This window comes from Xiphophorus hellerii, chromosome 2 (genome assembly GCF_003331165.1).
Source record: "Xiphophorus hellerii strain 12219 chromosome 2, Xiphophorus_hellerii-4.1, whole genome shotgun sequence".
Lineage (NCBI taxonomy): Eukaryota > Metazoa > Chordata > Actinopteri > Cyprinodontiformes > Poeciliidae > Xiphophorus > Xiphophorus hellerii.
In genome coordinates, this window is record NC_045673.1 from 16,631,359 (window position 1) to 16,650,344 (window position 18,986).

The 18,986-nt window shown below is 36.0% G+C and overlaps 1 protein-coding gene across 1 annotated transcript in view; it reads left to right on the forward strand.

Moving 5' to 3' along the window:
- The first annotated feature begins 7,090 nt into the window (after window positions 1-7,090).
- Window positions 7,091-18,986, forward strand: part of mrpl23 (mitochondrial ribosomal protein L23) — a 41,348-nt gene continuing 29,452 nt past the window's right edge. The window contains exons 1-2 of the mRNA XM_032587639.1: window positions 7,091-7,241; window positions 8,447-8,569. Of these exons, the coding sequence (XP_032443530.1) occupies window positions 7,222-7,241; window positions 8,447-8,569 (143 nt within the window). The 5' untranslated portion in view covers window positions 7,091-7,221. The remainder of the gene's footprint in view (window positions 7,242-8,446; window positions 8,570-18,986) is intronic.

Sequence of the window (18,986 nt, forward strand, 5' to 3'; positions counted from 1 at the left end):
CAGAAGAAGAATACGAGGCAAAACCCATTCAAAAGAGTGGAGGAGATTCACAACTTCAAGTCAGGACTTAAATGACTGCTTGCTGGATGATTTAAGGTGAAAACAGAGATTACCACTGAGGGCAACATGTTTAATGTACAATGTCTCAGTGCATCCGGACCAGTCACATTGGTTCACCAGGATGAAGCAGATCCTTGTACTTCAGTCAAGAATGGTTCTTATAAGTTATCCACAGAGCAAAACAAAAAAGGTGTCACTCACCTTTGACATATGTGTAATCTTTTATTAGTTGTCTGATACTTTTATATGTAATGTATTGACCTGAGTGATTTCTCTTTTGGCTTTTCAATGTTTACAATCTCGTGTTTGGGATATTACATGCATGATTTGTGATTTATGAATGATCTGAAAGCTCAACAGAGTTTTTGACAGACGTTTTGTGACAGTCAGAGTCTCCACAAGGAGGGTTGGTCACTAAAATCCATTTCTGAAGAAGCTGGTTGTTCACAGTTTTTGTATGAATTAAAGCGTCAGTCCAGTGTGAGATGAATGTGCTCAGTGTGGCATCACTGAGGCATTAAGGAAACTAAGAGGTGGTTGATGTTGTCTCTGGTTCAGGAGGGTCTTAACACAATGAATGTGAGAGTTGCATGTGATGTTCATGTATGCTGTGGCTCTCGAAGCTCTGACACCAGTTTTACCTTATGAATCTACCCCAAACACTTCACTGGGATTTGCCTCACAAGGCTGTGTCATCCCTGCTGCTTGTGCTTTTCTTGTCCAGGGTCTGCTTTTCTACAGCACTATTTTTTTCTTCAACTTGACTTTCCTTCAATCTAGTGTTTTGCAGACATCACTCTGCGAACAGTCCGATTTTTTTTGCAGTGGCTTACCTTCCGTGTGGATCATGTCACTGACTCTTTGTTGGACACGTGTTAATTCGGCAGTCTCTCCCATGATTGTAAAAGCGATAATTCAAGCGCTAAGTCATTTCTGTATATATTTTTCTTATATATTTTATTTTTATCCAAAGCTAAATTTTGGACTTTTATTAGAGAGCCCATAACCATAAAATGCTCTTCTTGTATTATAACAAGAATAATAATATGAGATTCGGTTTTCAACTTATTTACTGACATAAATGCATTTTCACTGATATTCTGATTTATTTTGATGCGTTTACATAATTTAGATAGATAGATAGATAGATAGATAGATAGATAGATAGATAGATAGATAGATAGATAGATAGATAGATAGATAGATAAATAGATAGATAGATAGATAGATAGATAGATAGATAGATAGATAGATAGATAGATAGATAGATAGATAGATAGATAGATAGATAGATAGATAGATAGATAGATAGATAGATAGATAGATTGACTGATATTCTAAATGTGATATTTTTGTCTGCCATTCAAAATGTGATATCTTTTCAAATCTGAGTGACACATGTTGCTTAACATGAGTAATCAGGGTTGTTTTATGTTGTCATGTTTTAAAATAAATCTTACTGACACAGAAGAAAGAAGAACATTATGTTACACTACAGTGACAAAATCAATTTGAACATTTCCTGAAAACTGATGTTGGCATGTTCATTAGTATGTAAGAAGTTTATTGTTCTTTTAGGTTCATGTTATCCAGAAGATATCTGAAGACAAGATATCTTCTAAAACCAGTTCTGCATTCTTTTGTGTCTCCTTTGTGTTCTCAAACCCCCAGTTACTCACAGCTGATGACTTCCCTTTTCATTGTCACAACATGCATGCCCAATATGACAGTTTGCTGTAAAATTTATGACACATTACAAACTTTCAACCATTGTCACATACTCCTTTCAGAGAAGAGTTACTGTAAATTCAATGATGTGATGCAAGTGTTTTGGTTTCTTTAAACAAAATCATTTTTACCATCTGTCAGAATAAACTCAACTTAACTGCATTGGAATATAAAAAGTAGCAAACTGGAATGTACATAACTAAATGAAATGTATTATTTACATCTAAAACTGTCTTTCAGGTGGGACTGGGTTGAATTGATTTTATATTTCTGTACATACATTTTTTGTTATGTAAAGTGCCTGTGAATTGGCACTATATAAATAGACTGAACTGAAATGGAAACTGAAGAATGATGTTTAAGAGTTCTCAAAGGTAGCGAGCGATTTGATTCTTCAAAAGTGGCATTTAGAGTCCGTTTTTATTGTTTCTGAAATTATAAGCTGAAGGAAACAAAACTATTTCATCATGATGAGTCAAAGTTCATGTAATAATGCACAGCTACTATGCATATCCATATACTTAACTCTAACTTGATGAAACCTGAACTATTTCATTCCATGTCAGTGTCATTATGTTTCTTTCAAGATTGTTCTTCATGTACTATTTTAATGACTACTAGCATGTCATCTGGTGCGAAGAAAAAGAGTAAGACAGGAGAAGCCATAACATTAACAATGTTGCCATAATTTCAGATTGAGGTCTTCAGTGGTACTGTCCACCAGATATCTTAAGAGTGTCGCCTGACATACCTTACAGGTCAGTTGCCCCGTCCCTGTTTATGCATTTCAACCCCCCGATCCATCACATAACTCTGGCAGCAAAGGAGACACTGGATAAGGCTGTGGGAATCCATGCAAGCACTTCTTCACTATCTATCTAAAAACAATCCTCAGGCTGTTGGTGATTTTTAAAAAGAATTCAAATTTGTGTCGTGCTTTGATTAATGTAGAGAAATTAAAAAAGAAAGATTTTTTTGCTTTTAACAAGAAACAAAAGTGATTTTATTTTCACTAAGTTCTTTCATCACGAGAGACAGAGACAGAAAAGCACCACAGTCAGTGGCCTCCTTTGTCATATGATGATGACTGGATCACAGAGAATGAATGTAGTTAGTGTTCAGTACCCTTTGTGTCTTATCTAAACTGCTTTTCGCCTCCAACAGCCTGTTGGATTTCAGCAGATCAAATCTTGCACATGCACAGTGCCTACATATGACTAAATCTTTGTAAGTCTGTGACCGCTCCTGTTGCATTTGTACTTCTAAACCTCAAGTTCACCAAAGGTCCTGTGGCAGCCATTGCTCCTGGGTCAGAGGTCGAGCTTATGACTTCAACGGAACATCCGCGGGGAAAGGTCTAAATTTAAACGCCATCCAGATTGCCCATGACCCTGGCAGCTATTATTAGTTGGAGTATTGCTGCGTGGCATGCAGACCCTCGCTTTGACTATATGAACACAGAGCATGAAAAAAAGAGAAGAATCTGACTTTAGCTGGCCACTACCGCTAACCGCCCATTTGGTGATGGCAAGGAGGCAAGAGTTTAATTAAGAGCGGTGTGAACAGACTAATGGTTTATGTTTTGTAGGTCAAAGTGGATTGACCCACTTATTTAGATTACAGCAAGCTGCAAGCTACTATAATACTGAAATGAAATTCTTGGAATTAATTTAATGGCAACAGTAATGGTAATCTTCAACTATGATTGCAGGAGCAATCCTGAAATGCTCTGTTAATTTAAAGACAGGGGGGAAAAAACAAGAGGCCTAAATTATTGCTCTACAGCTACAAAAAAAATGTATCTTAAGGAATCTGAATAATTTTAATTTATAGGCCAAACACCCTATTCTGGGTTTAAAAATACAGTTAAAAAGTGCTAAGCTTTAGCAAAGTAGTTTTGATAAATAAACTCGTGTATGGTAAAACTAGCATATTGACCCTTTACCCAATAAAACATAAGTCTTGATTTATGGAAATGATGTATTTTTTATAGTTTCAAAGTGATTGTTTTATATTGACATAAAATACAACTCTGCATGTAATTAAAGTTATACGTTATATAATTAAAGTATATTTGAATGTGAATTTGAATATACTTTTTAAAAAGGTATGATTTTTATTAACTGGTTAAATTCTCTGCTCAGTATTTAAAAAATGTATTGGTAGGGAACTGCTGAACTTTAATCACAATTACTAACAGTATTTTAAATGGTAAATTATGATTTTAAATATGAACCTTTGTGTATAGACATTTTGCTCCTTGTTTAATTCAACCACAAAAATGTTTTCTAAGTTTATGTTTTGTTTACAGTGTAAGCTTAATATTTGTATTACAACATCATGCTAAGAGATGATGTCTGTTATGTAGCCGACACACAACTTCATTATTGAGTCACCACATGACCATAGCAAATTACAGTCGCTGAGTCTGTCTCCGATATCGATTATTGGATGGGTTTCCTCACTACTGATGCAGAAGAAATGAATATGGCTCATTATTTTTGAGCAAAGGACACTCAGCTAGTGTTTATTATGTTTCTTGTTTTCAAAGTAATTTTTATGTGACTCTTTTCTCACAGACCACTTTGAATTACAATACATGAAAATAGCACACCACAAATATTATTGTCATGAGGTAGGTTGTGTAGATCTAATCAAAGAAAGAGACTAAAGAACACAGAATAATGAAACCTCAAAAACAACTCAAAACAACCCAGGCCATAACAATTATGAGGTTCCAGCCACAAGAAAAATAAATGTTGCACATTAAAAAAGTGTATAGTCTTGGCTATGTTCTGATTTTTAGTTATTAGCTACAATATACTTTACTATAAACAGAACATAAGTTTTGATAAAGAATAACCAATCTATTTTTTTTACTTACTTTTAATTCACAGTATCATTTCCAAATGCTTTAGTCTAGTCACAGCTCAACTTGTGCCATGCAAAACTATTTGCTTCGGCTGACGAACTTTTCCGTCTTCATGTCTGGATCTTCAATTTACTGCTACCATTTTTTTCCCTCTCTTGGATATTCAATACCGACAACATCTCCTCTGACTGCCTGAGCGTTAGAGGGGGAAAGTTTCCATGCTGCCTTCATGCTGGATGTTGGCGGGACAATCCCACTGTTCCCCCTGTTCACCTCTGCAGCTAGTGCGCTCACTTCTTTACCAGAACTTTTTCCCTCTCTGGGCTGTCGCTGAAACACTTTTCCTCTGCCCCAGACCTGAACCTTCAATATTTTCCCTTTCTACTTCTATCTCTTTTTTTTTTTTTTTTTGCACACATGCACAGCAAACTGTTTTGTGAGTTAAATGTAGTTGAAGTTTTAAAAAAAAGATTATTGCAATGCTCTCAATTAAGAGAAAACAAGTCCTTTTGTTACTGCTGCTCAGGGTTAATTTGATTATGTCAGAGGCTGCGTGCATATTTCAGAGTTAAGAGTATGTGTTGCAAATGAAGCATGTGTCAGTAAAAATACCAAGCACACACAAAGCCAAGACATTTATCAGAGTCTAACTACTGCAAAACTAATCTATGTTAACATACAAAAAGGAATGGGATCAGTTAAGTCACTCCACAGCAAGCTATCAACCAGTTTTTGAAGAAACCACAAAAATCTTCTGAATAAAGTTCTTAATCTCTTTGTACCCAAAAATTTAGAAAGTTAGATTACATAATTAATTTATTTGTTTGTTAAAGAATCCCCATTGGTCTCTTCCACAATAGGAACTACCGTATTCATCTGGAGTTCACACAATAAAATCATACTTTTACAAATATTACAACACGAGTAAACATGAAACTGTGGAAAACTCTTTCTAATGGAATTAAAGCTTTTTTTTTTTTTTTTAAACAAACTGCATTGATCATATTCTCATAATGGGACAGAATACCTGTGATATCAGTTAAATATTACACCCACCTAATAATAAAAACCTGACTTCACTCCAGCACCCTCATCTACCCACATACACTCACGCCACTCCATCTTAAGTGACCGAAGCTTCCCTCCAAAGCACAGTGTTGACTGTCACTGTGGCCCATTTCCATCTAGGTCTGAACCGTTTGAGCCTGAGACTCGAGTTCCAGGCATGAGGGTTTAAATCATTCCTCTACAGCATCAGCTGGGAGAGGCTGGAGCAGAGATAGGACAAGTTCTCCCTCTGCTGCTGTAGCCTTGAGAAAAAGAACACACCAACAATCTGGACAAAAAGGGATAGGGTATTCATTCCTCTGCGTACACCTAACACTTCCAAATACTTTTTTTATTTACAAAAATAACATGTCATGAGTTTTGCACATGCTCATTCTACTGAAAATTAAAGAATGAAGACTAACTCTTTGTTTTTTTTATTTAACAAAAAACCCTAGAAGGTGTAGAACTCAAATTGGGAAAGAAATCAAGAACATTGCTTCTGTTTTAGATTTGAACAATAATTCACTAATGTCCTAGTTGTCTTCAAATTTTACTTTGGTGTCTTTTAATATTATTAAAAACACTTCTCTGAGTTACATCTTCTTATCAGCAGTACTTTTAACTTTTCCAAAAGTGCAGTTTGTCTGTGTTACTCTTGAAAGAGCCATTTTGTTATGCCAACTCATTTGCTACATAAACAATTGAAGCTCCAGTCTAAAGAAAATAGTAAGCATTTACTTTGATGATATAAATTCATAATGTGCTGCAGAATGGGACAATGTAATTAATTGCACAGTAAAATATGTATTTTTGAAACAAAGAAAATATTTAATGATGTACTTCACTAGCAATATACTGAAAACAGGTTAAGTATGTATTCAGTAGTCTACGCATTTATGATTTTTTTAATTTATAGAATTAGGACAGTTTTGTTCTCTAGATATGGACAGTCAGTAGAGCTAATATTGCTGATTAGTCTCAAGTTTACTTACTGTTCAGTGTACCCAACAAGATTTGTTACTGATTTAGAAACATCAGTTTAAATTCTTTCATGGAACTATAAACACAGGAAGTTTTAAATATTTGAATTAATTTGTAATTAAAAAAAAAAATTATTTTAATTTTTTTTACATCATTGAAACATATAGTGAAGTAAAATGTTAAAGTATCATTTTATGTTATGTATTAGGTGAATTATTTACACATTTAAACCTATATTTCTTTCATATAATTAGCTCCATCTTAATAAGATTACTACATACCTACATATTGATTTAATTCTTTAATCACAAATGCCACTTTTGGCTCTCTCAGTTTAGGAACCAAAAGACACGGCTCTTTTTTTGAACGAAGCCATGTGACTCGGATCTCGGAGAAAAGCCGGAATTCCCATCACTGCAGCGCTCTGCTACCCCGGAAGCACATCTATTCACGTGTAGCATTTTTCAACCTTGAAAAACAACATAGTGGAGTTGTTAGCATTTTATCTGTCTGATTATATTGCTACAGTGATGTCAGTAACAAAAATGGTGTAAGTAATAAGTGTTTATTTCTACTGAATGATCTGAGACCTCGTTGCGTAATGGTAGTCACCATTTGTTTTAATTTTGCAATATATCAATTACCTACGGTTGGGACCTAACATTGTCCTAGCCCTTGTCTTATGTGTCCTCATGTTGATTTTGATTTTGATTAGTTTATGTAATACTCTATAAACGTGTTTTATTTTTTTTTTTACTTTTAACTGTAAATTGACAGCTTCTGCACGGCAAGAAAGTAGTTAGCATTAGCAAGCTAAGCTAAAAACAGTCAGCACGCAGCTCTAACTGCTCAAAGTTGTACTTTAGAAGAATTTATTTTCTCTCAATTATGCTAAGCATCGTTCCGAATTGGGTTCGGCTAACAGTGCATATTTAAGAAACTCTTGTAGGCATATTCTTTGAGAAGAGCGCTGTAATATTTGACATTATTTTTCGTAAATGTTAAAGAAATAGTGCTCATTACATCACGTGGCTTTAGATGGGATCATCTTTAATGTCCAAATGTAGTTCTGCAGGGAAATGTTTTACAGTTTTTATCAGAGCTGCTAGTGACTTCGCTGCGTTCCTGTCTTTGAACGAAAACACTCAGCTCTGCTGCTGATTTTTTATTTTAAAAAACGTCTGAAGATTTGTTTTAAAAAGCAAATATTAATAAAACTTCCAAAACCCAATAGCTTATATGTTTGCGGTAAATGAATTTGCCGCATATAAATTATTTTCATATTTTGACTATATAAAGAACCAATATGTTTTGTCATAGAGAGTTTGTGCCGTCCTGTCAGACATCATGAAACATGAAATAAGGTCATAGCACCTCCATGTTTTTTAATTAAGCATTTATACTCAGATTTAAGAATACTTTGTTAATCCCCTCATAGAAATTCCCACCTTACAAACCTTGCAAAACCATAATTAACAGTTAATGATGCATAATCAGTTTCACGTGAGCAATGATTTTTCTGAACACTGTGAAGAATAACATTACCATAGACACTGGCTATTATTTGGATTGTAGGAAACAATAAAAAATTATCACATTTAGTTTTTGTTTAATTTAGTTTAACAGTTTAACATTAAACATTTGTAAATAATTTATTCTCAGAATAAAAAATAAAAGAGGATTTTTTTTTTTTTTTTTTACACAATTTTATTTTTAACATTTGAAAATATTTCATCGTTTCATGTCTCGTCTCAGCTACCCTCTCTACCAGTTGGGAAACCCCCAGCTGAGGATCTTCAGACCCAACTGGCTTCTGACTCTGGTGAGGCCGGGAAAGGAGCAACCTCCTGATGCTGTCCAGTTTCGTATCCCAATGGAGTAAGTTTCTAGTACTAAAAATACTGTCTCATTGTATTATGAGGTTTTTGGACAATCATGCACTATTATATTGACTGTTGTATAGCTTAGTAAAAAGCTTTTTTAGTACAAATAGTTCATTTTTGAGGTGACAAAATGTTAAATTTTTACTGTACTCAGTTTTCAAAAAACAAGATCACAAGAAGGAATTACTCAAATCATCCCTTTGAATCTGTTCTTTGGAGATTATAAAAAAATCAAGTGAAAGGTTTCTTTGCATGGCTCTTGTTAGTCTAAGTTGCTCCCCTCTGTATGTTATATATATAGAGACTTGAATGTTATAATGTTAAACATTGTGATGAAGTTTTGGGTCTACATAGTATAGCCTCTTTAATGTGAAACATGAGAGATTATTGCCTTATTACTTACATGTATTGATTTATTTCACTGTCACTGGTGTCCATTTGGCTAACATGTAAGCATTTTGAGGTGGACAGTTAAGGTGTTAAATAAAATGTGAATTTAACTGTACTGGCCACCAGATGGCATGATCACTTCAAGAATAGAAAAAGTCAAGAGTGAACTGTATGTACTTAATACTGTACAAATCTTAAATATTTGAGCACAACAGTTTCAGTGATGTCATTTGAAACACTGTCAAGACGAGCAATATAGGTGATGATTTTCAAAGTGCTTTTCTTTAGCGAGATTGTGGAAGTTTAGAGGAAGTTGTTGACAGCAAGATGTCAAACATCAATCACCACCAGGAGCCAATATTTACACCTCTGGGCAAGAGAAAATGTTCTTGAACGTTCTCCAATTGTCATATCTAATGCAGTATGCTAAATGTTTTACCACAAGACTATTTCCAGGGATTGCATTATATTGCTCCTGTGATGAATTCGTGTAAAAGTCCAATATAAAGCAATAAATGCATGTAGAGATTTACTTTGATGGTTTTGGACAGCTCATATTCTGCGATAAAACTCTTACGCATGACTACTGCTCATCTGTAGTCATCCCAACTACAGATGAGCAGATTTTTGGGTACATCTGTGAGCCAAGGTTACTGAGGCTTGTAGTGTTCCTCAGGCGAAGAGAGGCCCAGAACCCATGCTAAGGAGAAAAATTGAAGTTTGCAGCAGATCGTCTATGTGTCTCTGGTGGGGTTTAGACCATAATCTGTTCATCCAGGTGCTTGGCCTCCCACTCTGATTTTTGCCTCCTCTCTGCCAAACTCCTAGGGTGCTTATGTAATTGTGTGTATGTGTGTGTGCACGTGCACTGTTGTCAGTGTGGGCGAGTCAGTTAGTGAGAATGGTGTGCGTCTCTGTGTACACATGCACAAAAGTGGGTAAGTGCAGGGTGCGTGTGTGTTTTTGAAAAGGGTGTGTAATGTTATTTTTCCTTCCAGTCTTTGATGCCTGCGAGAGGTACACATCTGATTGATACGCTGCTGGGGCCTCATTGTGTCCTCAAAATGTTGTTATTTTTCTGTATTTATTCGAACATGTAGTATGAGTTCCCACATTGAGAAACGATGACACAAACTAAATATCACTCCCACTCCCAGCTTATTGATGAGTGAGTCAGGAAGGCAGTGAAAGCTGTTGTAGGCGTGGAAGCGTGAGTACACTCTTGAACTGAGCAGCTGTTAATGAGGGCTAGTGATGATTGTATCATGAAGCCAGTTGGTACTATAAGACCATCTATTTTAATGACACCCAGGAGTTACAGACCATCAACGTATTCATAACCCCTTGAACTTCTGCACATTTTGCCACATTGCATTGGCAAACTTTGATATATTTTTATTTGGAGTTTATCTGGCAGTCCATCACAAAATAGTAATGGATTATGAAGTAGAATGGGAAGAATAATGGTTTACATCCTTAGTTACAAAAATTGTAAAAAATATAATGTGAATTAGTGTTACTCGTTATTCTAACACCGCTAAATAAAATCCAGTGTAACCAGTTGCCTTCAGAAGTAACCTAAATAGAAAATGTAGTTCTTCTTTTGAAGGACTTAGAGGTTTCTTAGAGAACATTAGTGAACAGAAAGACTCATGAAGACCAAGGAGCACGTCAGAACAGTCAAAAATAAAGTTAAAGCAATGTTTAAAGCAGAGTTAGATTATAAAGAAATGTCCTGGGATTTGAACATTTATCAGAGCACTGCTCAGTCAATCATCTGAAAATTGAAAGAGTATGGCACAACTTCAAACGTTTGAAGTTGGTACCAAGACGTGGTTGTCCAGCTAAACTGATTAGCCAGGCAGGGAGAGCATCAATGAATAGTCCATAATAACCCTGGAGTAGCTGTAGCAGGACTTGATCAGTGATCTGAATTACAGGCTGCTGAGATTGCAGAATGAAATCAGAATTTCGGTGACAGTCCTTTATCGGACGAGCTGTTAATTGGTTAAATAGAGAAACCAGGCCATATATGAAAATATTCTTACTATTAGCCGTTTGTAGCTTAGCCTGGTAAAAACCAGCCCCTTTTTCTATGGTTTGCTTCGTTCAAAGGGTCTAGACCTTTGGCTTTTGAGAAACGATTGCTTGCTGGAGGGGTGGACTGTGTTGAGGTTTTAAATTTTACCCAATCGCTAATGTTTGCCCGTGATGCATGCAATGTGCCACATTGATTGTGAAGAAAGGTACTCTATGAAACTGTACGCACTGTAAACAACCATCCCCAGCTCTTGCTCTAAATTTAATTGCTCAATATTTGAAAACGTGGCCAACAAGAACTGAATGGCTTTGTCTACTTCCTCCCCTGCCATTGCCAAACTACAACCATGATCACTTAATTTATTTATAAAGTTAATTTTATTTAAACTAACCATACTAATTTCAAAATTAAACCCCATATACATATGTTGTTTTTCTTTCTAAAGTTGAAGGAGCTTGACTTATAGACAATCTCATGATTTTTCTGCTTTGGCCGGTCAACAACATTTTATAATATTTCATGATCTAAATCTGTTATTTCTGACCCCTACTTTGTACTGTGTAGACCTCCTCAGCTTATTTTATTCTAATTTTTTCTCATCTAATTGTCAAGTGCTATTGTTAGTTTCTGCCCTTTTCTCTGTCTCACCCTGATCTTTACTTTTTTCTGCTTTCTTAAATACTACATATCTAAAACCAATCTCTCTTGTTTGAAACACCTGGGCAGTTTTTGTTTCCTTTCAATTCTGTTTTTGCCTGTGGGAGGGTAGCATTTGTTCATCTTTATGATTGTTCTCAAGCCTTTTGTGCACTGTAAGTATTTCCTCTCTGCTCTAGGACATCATCAGATTTCCAGGTTTACACCCACACATACACACACTCACACCCCTCTTGTATCTCACCTGGCAGTGGCCTTAGGCCATCGGAGTTGAACACAATACATCACACAATGGCAATCGCCCACCATAAATGTTCCACTTAAACTCATTGTTGAAACCAGGTCATTGTTTAGGCTAATGAATTTTGAATACTGATTGTCTAAATCCTCTACATTCCCTCTATATGAGTGTAACAAGCTTTACAGAACTGTCTTTATGTAAAACGTTCAGTCACTCCTGTATTTCATGTTTTGCTGAATGATTATAAGACCCAAATACTGAACAATAAATGTAATCCTTCACACGCTGCTCTTTTACTCTAATCTTCTCAACTGTCTCTTCTCTCACCGAAGTCTCAGGTTCCTCGATGGCTTTCCTCCAAACAATAGCTATTATGATCTTGATACTTAGTGTTGAGCAACTTCTGCACAACTATTGTTCTCCACTGATGGGAGGGTAAAAGTAGAGAGTGTGCATATCTCAACCCTGCCTGACAAAGGGTAAACCAACAACGAGGAGCGGCTTTCTTTTGCCTTTCATCTGCGCTGAACACAACTCCTGTTTCTTTTGCACCGCTAAGCCACTTTGATACTATGCACATCATAAGTGCACATGTGCTGTGTGTAGCTTTGTTTATAGAGTCACATTGAAAAATTAGGTCACTCCATGTGGTTGGAGAAATTTATTGTGAAAATTAGCAATACAAAATAAATTTATTATTGTAGCTAAGCAATTAAAGAAAAAGAGGGAAAGACAGCTTAAAATTTAAGTAATACGTAACTAAAAAAACACTGTGGAATATTTTTCAGAATAAGGTGTGCCCTATTTAAACCTCAGATACATAGTCTTTTGTGCTAACGACTGGGCAAGGTGAAAACCTTTGCACTCTAAAGCTGCTTCTCCATGGTCAAGTTTCACTCTAGCTGGTTAATTTCTGGTTCAGGGTGGTTTGGAGTGTGTTCATTGGAGAATATTCCCCTTTACTGTGGGTGTGAATATGGGTAGGAAAGTAGGAACATGGGCACGCTGTGAACGCACGGGAGCTCTGGTCATTGCTCGGATTATGTTTTTTTTTTTTTTTTTTTTTGCATTGAGACTCCCCAATGGAGAACCCCGAGGTTGTGTTTTTTATGGACTCCCACAGCTATTTCCGTTTTTCTTACTGAAATTCATTATTGGCCCAAACATAATAAAAAGAAATTACAATCATTTAAATTAAGTATTTATTTATTTAATTTCCCTTTGGGAACAATAAAGTACTCGGATTAGTGACATAGTTTGCTCTCCGTACAAATCTATCTGTATTTTGACATTTTCCTTTTAAATAGGCAACCATTTTGGATTTAGGTAATGCAGTCAAAAGACATAAACCAATAGTCAAACATGAGAAGAAGATTCCAAACAAAGACTAAAATGCACATCACACCAAACTAATATTATGTAGATCCGGTGTTTCAAGCTGGCCGATGTAAAAAATGCAACTTCCACAGAATGTTGACCAAAGCTGCACCGTTTCTCTCTTCTTCATTGCGTATGCGTTCTTCAGAGAGAAATCACGGTCAATTGCTTGAGCGTTCTGTTTTGAGGTTCATTTCTAGGAAATGAACATACCAGCTGTGAAGTGTGGAGATGAAGGTGGACATATTTGACCTTGCTAGCTCACAATTATAAAATTAATCCAGAAAATAAAGTCTTTGGCTAACACAAGGTTAGTTTTTTTTTTTTTTCCTTGCCTGCACTTAAATCACATTCGCCAGAGATTAATTACAAACAGTAGACAGTGGACAGTCCCAGTTGAGTTTGTCCTGTGCTTGGCATGTATCATATATCATCATGGTATTTTCCACTAGTCTTATTACACAATTTTTCTGTATTAGTTCACCTAAGAGCAATTTAGTTTATGAATTCTGTCAACAACTTAATATCTGTGTCAACTTAAGCACTGTTTGGCTGTCACTTATTTGATAAACGTTTTTCTTGGGCAACATGAGCCTTTTGGTATAAGATTCTTCCAGAATGCAGTAAGTGCCTGTCGTCTGCAGCTTTGCAACACCTCCATTTGTTACAATGTCCTCCTCCCTGTCTTTCCCAGGGAATTCTTATATTTCATTCACCAACCAGTAAAGCACTATAAAAAGCCTCAAAGTAGATTTAACCAAACTTGTATCAAACAAGGAGCCACATAAAAAGCCTTCCAGTGGTTTGCCAAGTCAACTTGCTAAAACAGGCAGCCTTTCTTAAAAGGAATCGTGGTAGCCACAAGAGTCATGAGGGTTTCTGAATCATCCCAGTGCCAAGGAAAGTTCATGTGGAAGCAAGGAAAGGAAAACATGACTTGAGGAAACCTCCATTCTTTGTTTCATATTTTTTCTCAGTTAAAAAAAAAAAGTCATTATTCTTGAATAAAACAATCAACACAGAGCTCAAACCAGGGCACACAATGGTCCAGGCCACTGCAGGAGTTTAATATTGGTCCATGTGTTGTTTTGTCAGAACAGTACTTGGTGCCAGGAGTTTAGTTCCTCTGTTTTGAGTTTGTGTACCTCAAACAATGACAGCAGTGTCAAATTAGTTGATTTAATTGAGTTATTGCAATGCTCAAGAGAGAACATCCAAGGACATGGTGTGTAAATGTGTTTTTTGTGAGCTGTCAACTATTTAAATGAGAGCGTGATTGTACATGAATTTTGTTGGGTTATTGTGTGTAATAATTAAAATGAGCACAATTTCAGGCTGTTTCTCCTGGTTTTACAGAGGTATTTTCTTAATGAAAAACCAGGTTACACGATAAACTTGTTTAATTTGGGAAAGAGTTATGTATGCTTGTTGGACAGGGATCAACAAAATAAAATTTGAATAATTTGTCTTACCTAACATGCTCTTATTAAGAGTTTAGATTAATTTATTCCTCATGTTTGACTCTACTACCAACGAGGATTATCATAGCTGTTGCACATTGTGTCTATGGGGGTCAACACTGTCCCCTATTAGTGCAGCATCGTACTGTCTGCTTCACCCTATGTACATTACTGCTGATTTATGGCCGATCAAAGAGATTAAATATGTCGCTCAGAGTTATTAAATATTTTACGAAGACTGGAACATTAACATGTTGTACACGGTGTTATCAAACATGTACATTGCCGATATTAAGATAACCAGCAATGGGCATGGGCCAATTGTCTGAAAAGAAATATTGGCGTTGAAATAAATAATTGTAACCAAAAATATTAACACTGACTCTGAAATAAACACATTGAAAATTTTCCATTGACAATAAAGAAAAAAGAATTCCATAGTGAAAAAGATTAAACTCTAAATCAACAAGTTGTATTAAATTAAACTCTGAAACAACTGACTTACAACCAAGTTTTGACACAGAGTTTTATTTACGCTGTTTATCAGTTTCGATCTTGTGATTGTTTTGGCATCCTTGGGTGAGCTTGAGGAATGGTCTTCAGAGCCTCATAGTACGTACAAACGTATAGAGACCAACTCTAGTGCTGACCATGCTACCAATGATTCAGTGGTTTAGTCCAATGGGACAGCAGACAATGAGATTACTTATCTGCATTTTAGCGTTTTCAGCTTAAGTGGAAGTAACCATTGTATTTCTTTAGCTGGAGAAAGCGTATAGCTTACATGTGTGTGGACAGGATATGTAATTATCACAAACTACTTTTTTGTATGTGAGCAAAGTAGAAAAAGTGAGCTACTTTCCAAAAAGTTGCTTGCTTTTTATGATGCGTTTTGCAGACCTCTGTTAATATTCTTATTGTTTAGACCTAGAAATGCTTATGGTTCCAAATTGCCTACCAATCTGAGTATCGGTGTATAAATGTGTGTGTGTTTGTGGGTGTGAATGGGTGAATGTGACTCTAGTGTAAAGCGCTTTGAGTGGTCAAAATGACTGGAAAAGCGCCATATAAATTCAGTCCATTTACCATTTATTGCTAACAATTTTTTAAATTCTTCTGATTAAGCTTATTATGAGATGGGCTTTGACGTATACAGTGAACCCTCGCTATACCGCGGTTCACCTTTCACGGTCTCGCTGCTTCGCGGAGTTTTTTGTGCAGTTTGTTTTCACAGTGCATTGTGTTCTGCGTCCTGATTGGCTAAACAGTCTCTGCGCTTCTTCTCTACCTGTGTGCCAATAACGTTACGGTATTTAAATATACGTAATACAGCTTGGCAAATTTTGACAAATATTTTTGCCCAGAATAAAAAAGAGCGACAACAACTACTGATAACTATGTTCTTCTTTCGAAAAAACACACTTGCACCACAGGCTTCAGAAGAAAAAGACACTAGAGAGCGGAGTCAGGCCGCAGCGTCACAGTCAGAGGAACAGTGAAATACGCAAGTCACAATTTGTCCTACTGTACTTCTTATTGATGATTAAAATGATTATTTTACTGTAGTTATTTGTAAGAAAGCATTATATTTGTTAAAAAAAATGGTTGGGCTTGAAAACAGGTTTTGTTCTTTGGTTTCAATGTAGAGTATTTAATTATTCTGTATAATTGTAAAAAAAATAAAGGTAACTACTTCACGGATTTCGCCTATCACGGGTTCTTTTCGGAACGCAACCCCCGCAAAAAACGAGGGTTCACTGTATAGTATACAGTTTTTAGGACGCTGACAATAATTATCAGCTTTAAATGTTAACATGCTCAGTCAACTCAGGCTGCCATGCATGATGATCTTTAAAAGAAACATGAGATACAGCTTGCCACTGCTTGTAGGTTCATCAGATTTACATGCTGCTTCATATTTGTACTCTCATTTGACCAGTGTTGGGCGCTAAGTTGATCACACTAAAGGGGTCTGGCATTCACATAGTCACACCTCAGAGTGAGCTCATCGTTTTCAAAATATGAATCACCACGCTGACCAGTAATTCCACCCAAATGGAGGTAAACACTAGATTATCTTTGTTTCACACAGTATTTATTCGACTGCCCACTCACCATCTGCCAAACCAATTGTGTTGTTGCTAACTGTATGAAAGGGTTTACATCAGTTTGCCTCGTCTGTCTTAAAACGGGTTATTTTAGGTCAAACTTGCAGTTAAAAAGAGAATTCCTACTCAAACTTGAAATGTATGGACTTTTTTTTTTTACCATTATCAAAGTCTTCAAAAAAAAAAAAAAACACACTTCCTTGTTGCCTTTAGTTCTAGAGAAAGAATCATGCAGGTCTTACATTGATTAATATGCAGTTGATATACTTTAGCTTTGATAAGCCACTCCAAGCCTTGATTTGAACATTTTAGCCATCAATGATTTGACCTTTGACTTACTGACTGAATCTACACAAATTTATTAAAGATTAAAACCAAGTCTAAGGCTGCAATTCTTGGGGGTTCCAAGAACGATATCAAAAAAGGATCCAAAGTTCATAAATGGGTCTTTAAATGAGGTTCATTCATGATAGGATTCTCCAGACTTGATTTGGCGAGTTCAAAAGTGTGTTCAGGTCCTAATTAGCAGTAACATGGCCCTAGTACCACACTCTTTAAGTTTTAGCATTTTGCTTTTTTATTTACTTTGAAACTACTGAATATGGCAAACACTTTTACTCCGTTGTTCAGAATGTTATAAAAATGACTGGAAAAAATCTAGTAAGTGTAGTCTGAAAAAAAGTTTGGAATCTTGAACTGAAAAGTGTGCAGTTGTATTTTTGCTAATAACTGTTTAAGACAAGAAAAGCAAAAAAAAAAAAAAAGCATCTGTGTGTTTTTTTTGTACATTTTGTCCAAAAATATAATAGTGCAAAGGCACTTATGGCTAAAATTATTATTCAGTATTTATTGGCAATAGTGCATCACTGAATGTCATTTAAAATTAAATCAAAGCTACCCCTGCCCTCTGTTTCACTTCTGAGTTTCCAACTGTGGCCTTTCACCTACTTCTCTTGTGCTTTTGGAGCACAGGTGTAAATGAAACACATTAAACTGTTGTAAATGATACTCGTAATCCTCTCGGGTTAGCGTGAGTTAACACACATTTAAAAATAGGAAATATCCAAGAGCATGTAGATTAATGCTGATGAGAGGTTGCATTTAAAGCAGCTGATAGAGATGTATGGTCTAATCTGTAAATTGACGTATTGGCTGTGTTTAAGCAACTGTTTGAGTGAGGTAGAGTCCAAGTTGTTTTTCTTTTCCTCTGTGTACCCAGTCATAAATATCTCCCATTTGCACTTTTTCCTCAAATGACGGAACAAAATAAGTTTAAAAAAATTATTTTTGTCATCAAGTCCAGTGTTCTCAGCATAAGCTTGCTTGGCAACAACAGACCAAAATTGAACCTTAGCACTGGTTTGCGTCACTTGATTCCCTTCTAGGTTTTGTGCTTGGAGTTCTTTCAACGTCTCAGTCGAGGAATCTTTCTCACATTTGCGTTTGCTTATAAATATATACCAGTTGGTGTGGAACGATGCCTCCGGCCTCAGCAGTTGCCCGAGACTGGTTTTTATTCTTAAGAGGCAGAAGTGTGAAAGGTTAGCTTGTGGAGTCGGGTGGATGTTTATACTGGGATGATGATCAGATGTTGCCTGCATCACTTTTAGGGACACCACACCCTTTGTCTAAGTTTAGCCTTGTTTATGTACAGTTGCAACTTGACATTTTCTCCTCAACTTTCAGCCCAGGGCTTTTTCCAAACTATATTCCAGTTTGTAGCCAAGATGGGAGGCTTAAATTGATTGAGGTTTGTGAGAAAAAGGTTTTCTGATACAACATTGCCTGTTGTAATCATATACATGAATCAGAATACATAGTGACATTGAGCAATATAGACTTGAAGTTTTATCATGATACTTTGGGGTATTTCTTGCAATGAGGAAGAAGAGGAACATAAAGAGCTTTTAAACAACTCCATTAATAATTTGTCACTGCCAACAGCCAGTCTTGCAAACCAAATGTTGGTCAAAAATAAAGTCCAAAAATAGTTTACTTTTCTAATTTAGTTAGATTACATGTAAAGATACAACCTTGCAAGCCTGCAGATCAGAAGTTGAGCAACGGCTAGTTAACTGATGTTGAGGAAACGCACCCAGACTCTCATGTTATTGTTCTTGGGGATTTTTACAGTGCAA